The sequence below is a fragment of the Anneissia japonica genome, unplaced genomic scaffold, assembly GCF_011630105.1.
Source record: "Anneissia japonica isolate Jap-2015-1 unplaced genomic scaffold, ASM1163010v1 scaffold1547_len296510_cov162, whole genome shotgun sequence".
In the NCBI taxonomy this organism is placed as follows: domain Eukaryota; kingdom Metazoa; phylum Echinodermata; class Crinoidea; order Comatulida; family Comatulidae; genus Anneissia; species Anneissia japonica.
In genome coordinates this window covers 109211-120945 of record NW_022701555.1, presented here as the reverse complement: position 1 = coordinate 120945, position 11735 = coordinate 109211, and the positions used below count along the sequence as shown (strand labels likewise).

The 11735-nt window shown below is 33.7% G+C and overlaps 2 protein-coding genes across 3 annotated transcripts in view; one reads left to right on the top strand and one right to left on the bottom strand.

Moving 5' to 3' along the window:
* Positions 1–6224, bottom strand: part of LOC117103650 (tRNA wybutosine-synthesizing protein 5-like) — an 18344-nt gene extending 12120 nt beyond the window's left edge. Inside the window, exon 1 of one of the 2 annotated variants that reach the window (XM_033244236.1) lies at positions 5988–6224. In XM_033244236.1, coding sequence (XP_033100127.1) covers positions 5988–6059 — 72 coding nt within the window. In that variant the 5' untranslated portion in view covers positions 6060–6224. The remainder of the gene's footprint in view (positions 1–5987) is intronic. The other variant, XM_033244237.1, reaches the window with a different exon arrangement.
* Positions 6225–10147: 3923 nt separating this feature from the next.
* Positions 10148–11735, top strand: part of LOC117103642 (paraneoplastic antigen-like protein 5) — a 3266-nt gene continuing 1678 nt past the window's right edge. Inside the window, exon 1 of the mRNA XM_033244225.1 lies at positions 10148–10538. Coding sequence (XP_033100116.1) covers positions 10148–10538 — 391 coding nt within the window. The remainder of the gene's footprint in view (positions 10539–11735) is intronic.

Genomic DNA, 11735 nt, shown 5'->3' with positions numbered 1-11735 from the left:
AGTTCATCAAGTGAGCACGAGGTAGCGCCAACAACATCGTCGATATACCTTTTAAAAAGATGAGGTGTAGCTCCAGAATATCGAGCAAACATTTGTTCTTCTAAATAGCCCATGAACAAGCAAGCAAAACTAGGCCCCATGCGAGTTCCCATACCAACGCCAGAGATTTGTCGGTAATAGTTGCCATTAAATGAAAAAGATGCAGTCTTAAGAACTAACTCGGCAAGTCGGATGAGGCAAGATGTAGAACAGAATGGATTATCTTTCTCTAAGAAATGTTTAAGAGCATTCAAACCGTCGTCAATAGGTATAGATGTGTATAAAGAGCGAACGTCCATAGTAAATACATACTTGTGATCACCAGTGAAATAGAGACAGCCAGTAAAATAAAATTGGTTGAAAATACGGATGGCTTCACTGCTGTCCTTGATATACGTAGGCAATGTTTGAACAATCGGCGTGAATATAGAGTCCAGAAATTGACTGATAACAACAGTAGGGCAATTGCAGATAGAAACAATAGGGCGACCAGGTGAATATATATATATATATATATATATATATATAAAACGCACGAGTAAAAATATGAGAAATGAAAAAAGCGAATATACGAGAAGTTCAATCACTATGCATATACATGATAAATAATAATAACATCCAATAGGCCTTATTTATCATGTATATGCATAGTGATTGAACTTCTCGTATATAATACATTTCTCATATTTTTACTCGTGTGTTTTATATATATATATAGATATATAATTACATAATAGGTCTTATTACAATTTTTATCATGCATATGCATATGTCGCCTTTTCCATTTCTCCTATTTTTACACGTGCTCTTTATATGCCTACTGTATATATATTTATATATATATGGATTGTATTATTATTGAATATGTCATTATTTTGTCAGTTATCTATTTATCATGTTTAGACCCTAGATTGTACCACCAGATTATTACATTATTTATCTTGTATTTAACATCCTAAGATTGGGCTACTTGATACCTAGTTTTGCTTATTTGACTCTATTTTATAACTTTGTATTATTTTTTTATTTATCACTTATAGTTCCGTGATTGGACTAACTATACAGTTCAATTTTTTTTCTGTGTATTTCATTCATTTTGTATGGGCCACTATGTTTAGCTCTCTACTTTCATTATTTACTCTCATAGACATCAACAGTGCCATGTATAACTATTTGTTATTTTAGATATACACCCTTTATTATTATGTTAATGTGACAAGATGATCTGTCTATAGCTATTTGATTATGTCTTCACTTACACGCTGAGGAAGGTTGTAGGAACAACCGAAATATGTGAAACTTATAATAAATATTTTTGTGTTCCTTACGTCTACCTTCGATGTCTATATTTTCATTTACCATCGTCTCCATATTTTTATATATATATATATATATATATATATATATATATATATTCTATGTGTACATTGCTTTCATGAGATTGTATTTTGTACTTTGAGAATAGTAATAATAATAATAATCATCTTACAAAAAATAATCATTTTCCCGCCAAGATAACGCCATCTTGAAAATTGACACTATGATCATTTAAATTAAATTTGATAAAGAATAACTAGTTAAATAGGTTTAATGTCAATATTCACATTTATAGCAAAACTAGAAGTGACTAAAATAATGCCATATTTTTTTCAATTTACCCCTATCCGAGCCTAGAAATGGGATTGTTGGGTCTTTCAGAGCAAAATTTTACTATATCTTTTTCCAGTACGTTTATTTTGTGATAGTTTATTATTATGTGTGTGTATGTGTAATATTTTATTGTTGTATGTATATCATTGTTTTGAAATTGCTCTATTAACAATCAATTGATTTTACATTTTAAAAAACTTTTTACTACCAAAATGGCCACCATCTTGGATTTTTTTGTGATGACGTTATCATTCCGATTAAATTAAACGAGATTGAAAAGTAACTATTTAGCCAAGTTCTTGTTATATTTGATATACATAGCATGTAAAAGTAACTAAAAACATACATTTATTTCCCTACCCCATCTTAATTAGTCCAAAATAGGATATTTTATGTCAAAAATTTCAAAGTGCTATAAAAAAAATTGCCCAAGCTCTAACAATGGTTTTTTTTTTTCCGAGACACTATGATATACTGATTCAGAAAAACCAAAAATAAATTTTCCTTTACTTTTTTCCCGCTAATTTCCTACTGCACCAAGGCTAGTGTTCAACGAGGTCGCGATTCTCAGCTGAATATAATCCGTAATAACGAATAAGTAATTTTTATTTACGGATTACTAATCCGTAATAACGAATTAGTTAATTCGTAATTACGGATTAATAATACGTAATTACGAATTAGTAATCCGTAATAACGAATTAGCTAATTCGTTATTATGGATTAGTAATCCGTAATTACGAATTAGTAATTCGTTATTACGGATTACTGAACATATACTTTATTGGCACTAATAGGCTTTCGTACTTTGCTACCTTTGTTACTCTAATTCAGTAGCAAAGAAACTTGTATTGCATTATTTTGAAATAAATTCATTTGGATCCAAATATAATTTATATGAAATTTTTCATTAGTGTTGATCCAGCTGGATCAACACTAATGAAAAATTTCATATAAATTGTATTGCATTAATTTTTTAAGTGTCCGTCTGTGACAAACTGTCCCGTCCGTGACAAAATTGTCTTGTCTCTGACAAAAACTGTCCTGTCCGTAACAATTTGTTTTTGAAATATTATATTTTAGGCAGGTTAAACAAAAAATTATCTAAAATTGGTTGATAAGATATTAAGTTTTAGTCTCTAGAGAAGAAAATTGAATATTAAATTTTTCATATCATTGTACTTTCCTAATGAATGTAAAAAACCTCCTCAAATGTCACGGAGGGGACAATTATGAATTTTGATGTGTAAGTATGAAATCAATAATAACAAATTTCAACCAAACACATGATTTTGTAATAGTGAAATACAAGGTAACTGTGTGTGCACCAAAATTTTGTTATCAGATTTACTGTTTAAGAAATATTTAGCTTTTTTTAATGTCCCGTCCATGACGCAAAATATACATTTTTAATATTTAATATCAAATAACTCAAATAATATCCATAAAAAAAATGAAAAAAGTTTTTTTTTCATCTAACTTTGATATATCTTCTTTGAGAATTAGCCAAAATTTGCATTAATAATTGAAAATGAAAATTGAACCCTCACGGACCAAATACTGTGGAATGCCCCGTCAACTTCAATGCTCTCATACAGTACTCAATCTAGGATTAAGATAATTAAAATAAAATTAGGGTGAATTGCATTTTTCTAAAGTGTAAGAAGCCTATGTTCATTTGAATACAGATGATGACTTAAACTAAGAAGAGCATAATAAACAGAATGCTGATCAAAGTTCTGCCATATCAGCAAGCGCGTTGGAAAATTGGATGAAGAATATGGAAAAAACGGCATTTATTTTGTCGATTAATAAAATTTCTTGTTTATGCGGCAGAGATCTCCGAAGAGCAAGCCGGTTTTGTCAGTGACAGGAACCAGAAAACATCTTGGTAACATCGAGAAATCATAACATCCCACCTATGGTTTGCTGATGACACAACTTTAATAGCCAAAAGCACAGAAGACTTGATGAACAGTGTTGTCAGTGTGAAGAACTTCAGCACAATAAAAAAAAAAGCAGCACAGAGGAAATAAGGAGGAGACAACTCGGTAGAGAAAATAAAACCTCCAGTGAAGCCGAGGCAACAGATTGCAGTGAGGAAAATGTGGTTTTTTTGGTCATATCATCCGCGAGAAAGCTTTGACAAAGAAATATGTGCCATCAGACTATAGAGAGAGAGAGGTGGGATAATTTTTTAGATAAATTTGGACTAGAGTGGGGGATGAAAAAAGCTCATCAATAGTTTAGGATGGAAGTTGTATAGTAGGTGGTTATATTTTACAGGCATTTGCCAACATGCTATAACCATGGAAGGAGGATATAACTTCACCTATTAGTACAAAAGTTGCAAAAACGACAAGGGGTTGGTTTGACAGGATAGGGTGGGCTGTTTTTACATAATGCTATGAGTTGAATGGTGGAACTTTATCCAACTCATGCGCATGTTTATAGCATGGTGAAGAATGAAAATGTTGAGACAGTGCAGAGAAATTTGGTTAACTCTCTCAGAGCAACACCCTGACAGACAGCGCGACTGTCAACCATGCTACTATGCTCTTCTTACGGTTAAAAGAGAAAGGGAGCTGCAAGAAAAAACCATGTTTGGTAACGGCTGCATTGGGCAGCATATTGTGTTTAAACGTTACAAAGATGAGAAAGGCAACCCGCAACAATTTAAAGCCGAACTGATAAAGGCTGGCCTCAAGAAGGGTTCCATACCTAGATAAAGCTTACACTGTTTCACATTGCTGGCCATCATGAATATATTGAACACAATTTCGATTACGGCATTCCTCTTTTCTATGTGAAAACAATGTTATAAGTTCAAATGAAACTTATAACATTGAAAGGTAATAATTGATTAATAATAGCAGCAATGGGCCGGTACCTAAAACACAACGTTTATATAATATAATCAAGATGCCAAACGACAATAGAACTTATTAACTGCAGCGTCAGTGCGAGTAAAGATGTAAGATGTTATGACCCTTATTGGCGCACCATACAATATGTATTACATTATGTATTACATATGCTGCTAATTAGCATAACAAAGCAGGCGGCCAAAATGAGTGGCGGCCAAAATTATTTGAGACCGCCTAGCCGAGGTAGGAGGCCTAGGGCCCTAGGAGACTACTACTGATGGGTGCAGGTCAACTCGGCCACAAGTCAACTCGGCCACAGTCAACTCGGCCTCAAGTCAACTCGGCCACAAGTCAACACGGCCACAAGTCAACTCGGCCACAAAAATTTCGGCTTCTGCCAACTCGGCCACAAGTCAACTCAGCCACAAGTGAACTGTTTATTTTTATAATAATAGTAATACTAATTAGTAATAATAATAATAATGATACTTATAATACTAGGCCTACTTAGTAATAGGGTAATAATATCGATAATAAAGGTCAACAACAACAATAATATTAATAATAATAACAATAATATGAGAAAAATATTAATAAAATGCCAATAATAACAACTTTTTAAATTACTATTATTAAAATTTTAATACTAAGACTAATAAATAATAATAATAATAATATGAAAAAAAATCGAAAATTATTTATTATTTATATGGTACTATAAATATATGTACTATATATATATATGTAATAATAATAATATCAGCAAAAATTTTGAACAATATATAATGTTAATGCTAAGACTAATAATTAATATTAAAACTAACGGTAATAAAAACAACAATAATAATAACAATGACAACAATAATAACAACAATAATAATAACAATTAACTAGTACAATGTAGTACCAGTAAATTACTTGTGGCCGAGTTGACTTGTGGCCGAGTTGATTTGTGGCCGAGATGACTTGTGGCCGAGTTGACTTGTGGCCGAGTTGACTTGTGGCCGAGTTGACTTGATTGTGGCCGAGTTGACTTGATTGTGGCCGAGTTGACTTGTGGCCGAGTTAACTTGTGTCCGAGTTGACTTGTGGCCGAGTTGACTTGTGGCCGAGTTGACTGTGGCCGAGTTGACTTGTGGCCGAGTTGGATCGAATTCCTACTGATGACCCACACTGGCGATTTGGCAAATCTCTAGCTAGGCCTAGTAGGGCCTAGCCTAGGCCTATAGATCCCCAGTACCTTGGGCTCGATTACCTTTATCTACTTACTAGGCCCTCTCGCCAGCCTAGCCTAAGTAGTTAGTAGGACTAACCTAGGCCTAGCCCAATAGGCCATCCCAACTCATCCAAAATAACTAGCCTAACTCGCTAGGCTAGGCTCCCCTAGGACAAGGCCTAGGGCCTAGCCTAAATTCCTCTACTGCAACTAACCTTGGGGTATATTGACGATTTAAAGACAACCTCATCGACATTTTCATACATGCAGACACGTATTTTAGCCATATCTGTATTGTTTGTTGTATTTTACTGCCCGCAGCGCAAAACAATAGCTGCTGTTTATTGCCAAAAGGCTGCTGTTTTCTGTCGGCACTGCTGCCACAGTGCTAAAAATCTGCTGTATTCTATCGGCACAGCCACAGTGCGGGAAAAAAAAAAACAGAAAAAACACTGCTGTTTCTATCGGCACTGCCACTCGAAAAGCTGCTGTTTTACTCAAATTTTTATCGATAGATTATGGTATTAATAATTGGTTAGGTAGCCTAGCTAATGTTTTACAATTAATTATAATTATTTATAATTATTAATAATATACATACTGTATATCTAGGCCCATACATAAAACAAAAAATAAAACAACAAAATTAAAAATAAAATAGTAATAATAATAATAATAATAATAATAATAATAATAATAATAATAATAATAATAATATAATAACTATAACAGTGCTCGAATAATATTTTAATAACGAATAATAATTTTTTGATTTATGAGATGAATCAGCATATTAAATCAACAATTGTTTTTTTTGTTTTTTTTATAAATAAAGATACTTCAATGTACGAAACCACATAGTGCCAATAAAGCATATGTTCAGTAATCCGTAATAACTAATTCGTAATTACGGATTACTAATCTGTAAAAACGAATTAGTTAATTCGATATTACGAATTACAAATTCGTAATTACGGATTATTAATCCGTAATTACGAATCATGACCCCCCCCCCACCTTGGAAAAAAAAAATTAAAAATAAAATATATATATATATAAAAAAATTTTAAAAATCTCTGTATACCGGCACATACATATAGGCCTATTTACTGTAAAAAAATTTACCTGACCATTTACAAAAGGAGAAAACCTTGAATTTTGAAAAACTTAAAGGTCATTAAAAGACACTTCTGGGTAAACTCATTTCTTGCCATCAAAGAATCAAAATTCTCCCGAGGAGGGCCTCCGACCCCGGTTTTATTTGGGGTTCAACGATTAATTGAAAAAAGAATATGTATGCAGCGACTCAATCTGGGTCATGTACTGTATACACACATATCTACTAGTATTTACTGTAATAAGAATGAGATAGTTTACCGTACTACGAAAGCCCATTAGTGCCAATAAAGTATATGTTCAGTAATCCGTAATAACGAATTACTAATTCGCAATTACGGAGTACTAATCCGTAATAACGAATTAGTTAATTCGTTATTACGGATTACTAATTCGTAATTACAAATTATTAATTCGTAATTACGAATTAACTAATTCGTTATTACGAAATAGTAATCCTAAATACGAATTACTAATTCGTCATTACGGATTATATTCAGCTGAGAATCGCGACCTCGTTGAACAGTAGCCTGGGTGCAGTAGGAAATTAGCGGGAAAAAAAGTAAAGGAAAATTTATTTTTGGTTTTTCTGAATCAATATATCATACAGTGTCTCAGGAAAAAAAATCCTCATTCTTAGAGCTTGGGCAATTATTTTTATAGCACTTTGAAATTTTGACATAAAATATCCTATTTTGGATTAATTAAGATGGGGTAGGGGAAATAAATGTATATCTTTAGTCACTTTTACATATGCTATGTATATCAAATGTAACAAGAACTTTGCTAAATAGTTACTCCAATCTCGTTAAAAAATGTAATCGGAATGATGGCGTCTGTCACGGTTAAAACGATCATAGCACTTTGAAATTTTGACATAAAATATCCTATTTTGGATTAATTAAGATGGGGTAGGGGAAATAAATGTATATCTTTAGTCACTTTTACATATGCTATGTATATCAAATGTAACAAGAACTTTGCTAAATAGTTACTCAGCTCTTCAATCTTGTTAAAAAATGTAATCGGAATGATGGCGTCTGTCACGGTTAAAACGATCATCTAGCGTTATAATTTGCGTATTTATAATGGAAGCAATTAAGCATGACTTTAATTAGCGTAATCATCGTGTGAGGTGTACCGCCGTATAAAAACAAAGTATGCTAAATCATGCGACACACCTCAAACGATACGAACTACTTAACGGTCACGTAAGGGAGGTGTCGTCAAGACAGCCCTCAGTTTAGATGTTCATTGTGAGTACATATACATTATATTTTGTTTTACTAATTAGTAAATTGTTATACTTATCATAGGCTTGATTAATGTTTAATTGTAATGAAATGAATGGTGGTTATTAGAAAATTGATTTTATTTGTTATAGTGCCACCTGTGTCTGTACCTGTGCATGTGCCTGTTACTGTTTGTGATCTCATAATTGGGAATGTGCAAGGTGCTAGGGATGCAAACGACCCAAATAAAGAGTGGAGAAAGAAACAAGAAATAACAGCAGCAGTGATGACTAGAAGGCAAATGAAGTGAAAAAGGTGAGTAAGTTAAAAGTTGTAAGCTCAATAGATGAAGTAACCCCAGAAGATTTGATAACCAAACAAAAGTCAGATCCCACATTGTGCAAGCCAAGGGAATTAGCGGGGACTGGTAAGTATAAGGATTGGGGCTGTGGAGAATTTGAATATGTTTATGACGATAAGGGAATTTTATTTAGAGAGTTCACCTCGCCCAAAGTGGAGTTGGGAAATATCATAAGACAAGTTGTTGTTCCTAAATGTTTTAGAAATCACGTTCTCCGAATTGCACATGAATCTATTGTAGGGGGACACATGGGAAGTAAGAAAACTTATGATAAAATTCCAACTTGTTTTTTTTTTTTTGGCCAGGGATGCAGGGTGATGTAAGACGTTACTGTCAATCTTGCGACATCTGTCAACGGACAGTTCCAAAAGGAAGAGTTACTAAGGTACCCCTAGGCAGTATGCCAGTTATTGTGAGCCGTTCCAAAGAGGTTGGGATTGATTTAGTGGGACCAATCAAACCTATCACCACACGGGGCCATAAATTTATTCTAGTTTTAGTGGATTACTCTACCAGGTATCCAGAAGCCGTTCCCTTAAAAAACATAGAAACTGTAACAATTGCTGAGGCTTTAATTTCAATTTATTCAAGATTGGGATTCCCAAATGAAGTGTTATCCGACCAAGGGTCCCAATTCTAAAAGTCTAAATTAATGTCTGAAGTTAATAGACTGTTGTCCATTAAGAGTTTCACTACAACACCTTATCATGCTATGTGTAACGGGTTAGTAGAAAAATTTAATGGAGCCTTAAAGGGCATGTTGAAAAAGATGTGCGAAGAGAAGCCGAAAGATTGGGATAGGTATATAGACCCATTATTATTCGCCTACAGGGAAGTACCCCAAGAGAGCACTGGTTTCTCACCATTTGAGTTACTATATGGCCGTAGCGTCAGGGGGCCCATGATGATTATCAAAAAGTTATGGACAGGGTCTCGTACACATTGTGAACAAAAGCTAGTCTATAACTATGTTCTTGATTTAAAGGATAGATTGGAACACACTTGTACAATAGCCAAAAATGAATTACATAAAGCTAGTAAACGCTACAAGAAGTATTATGACAAAAAGGCGAAACCTAGAGAGTTAGAGATAGGGAATGAGGTTTTGGTTTTACTCCCAACAGATTCCAACAAATTACTTATGTCTTGGAAAGGGCCATTTCCTATTTCCCAAAAGGTAAACCCTCTTAACTATCAAGTGAATTTTGGCCATCGTGAGAACGTTTTTCATATTAATATGTTAAAAAAATATGTAAGAAATAACAGTGAGAAGAAGGTAGATGAATTAGCGTGCATTGCGGTGGTTGAGTGTGAAAAGAATGAAGAGGAGGTACTTGATAGAGAAAAGGAGCAGTTGGTGTTGACACCTCTTAAATGTAAGGAGAGTATCAAGGATGTAAATGTTTGCCGGGATTTGCCTAAAAGTAACGTATGGAAGTAATGAGTGTTATGGAGAAGTTTTGTGACGTAATGACTGACGTACCGGGTAAAACCAATTTGGGACAACATAAGATAATACTAAATAACTGCGAGACCAACTAAGTGTTACATAGGGTACAGAGAGGTAGAATTTTTCGGACATGTAGTGGGTAATGGGAAACTTAAACCCAAATATGATAGAGTAAAAGCAATAAAAGATGCTAAAAGACCTACTACAAAAAGTCAAATGAGGTCATTTCTAGGACTTGTAGGATATTACAGGAAATTTGTTGATAACTTTGCTTCTATATCCGCTCCTTTATCTGATGTAACCAAGAAACGACAGCCTAATATAATAGCATGGAATGATGAGTTAGAAAGGGCGTTTACAGTTCTTAAAGGAAAATTGTGTTTAGGCCCTATTTTACAATTGCCCGACATCAGCAAAGAAGGACTGATGCGTGCAACACAGGTATTGGTGCAGCATTACTCCAGGAAACGGCTGGAGAAATATTTCCCGTTTCATATGCGAGTAAGAAACTTAATGAGACCCAAAAGAGATATTCGGTTATTGAAAAGGAATGTCTTGCAAATATATGGCGAGTGCAAAGATTTGAACCCTACCTTTATGGTAGAGAGTTTGTGATCGAAACAGATCACCAGCCTCTCACATCTCTTAGAAAAACACAGGTGGCAAATGGTCGCATCTTACGATGGGCTCTTATTTTACAACCTTTCAGATACCGAATCAGGGTCATAAAAGGAGTAAATAATGTCGGAGCAGATTATTTAAGTCGTATATAAATTTAACATCAGAATGAGTTTGCTTGTATGAAATTAAGTGTATTTTTTAAAATATATATATAAGAAAGTTGAATATATGCCTACATTGATTATATGCTTACAATTGGCCAGAAAATATTTGATTTTGAATTTCTGCTCTCTGTTATCCATATTGATGTTTATGATTGATTATGTGTAGTTAAGATAATGTAAGTGTATTTTGTTAAACAGCGGTGCATTTAACTTGGGTTGGGGGTTAATTGTCACGGTTAAAACGATCATCTAGCGCTATAATTTGCGTATTTATAATGGAAGCAATTAAGCATGACTTTAATTAGCGTAATCATCGTGTGAGGTGTACCGCCGTATAAAAACAAAGTATGCTAAATCATGCGACACACCTCAAACGATACGAACTACTTAACGGTCACGTAAGGGAGGTGTCGTCAAGACAGCCCTCAGTTTAGATGTTCATTGTGAGTACATATACATTATATTTTGTTTTACTAATTAGTAAATTGTTATACTTATCATAGGCTTGATTAATGTTTAATTGTAATGAAATGAATGGTGGTTATTAGAAAATTGATTTTATTTGTTATAGTACCACCTGTGTCTGTACCTGTGCATGTGCCTGTTACTGACCGATACCATTAGAGTTGAATAGTTATGTTACCGTATATGTGCAACGATAAACCGTCAGGAAGAATTATTATGTTGTTGAGAAGAGAAGATGCATATGGAATTTTATTTATTAAAGACTTTACTTTTATAATTTAACTTGTTTTTGCAGTGTACTATTATTTGTCTGTTACCCCATTATGCCTCATCATTACAGTTCACCTTTAGTGTGACAGCGTCATCACAAAAATTTCAAGATGGTGGCCATTTTGGCGGTAAAAACTTTTTTTAAATGTAAAATCAATTTATTGTTAACAGAGCAATTTCAAAACAATGATATACATACAACAATAAAATAAAACACACACACACACCCACACACACCCACCCACACCCGCACACACACACATACACACACACACACACACACA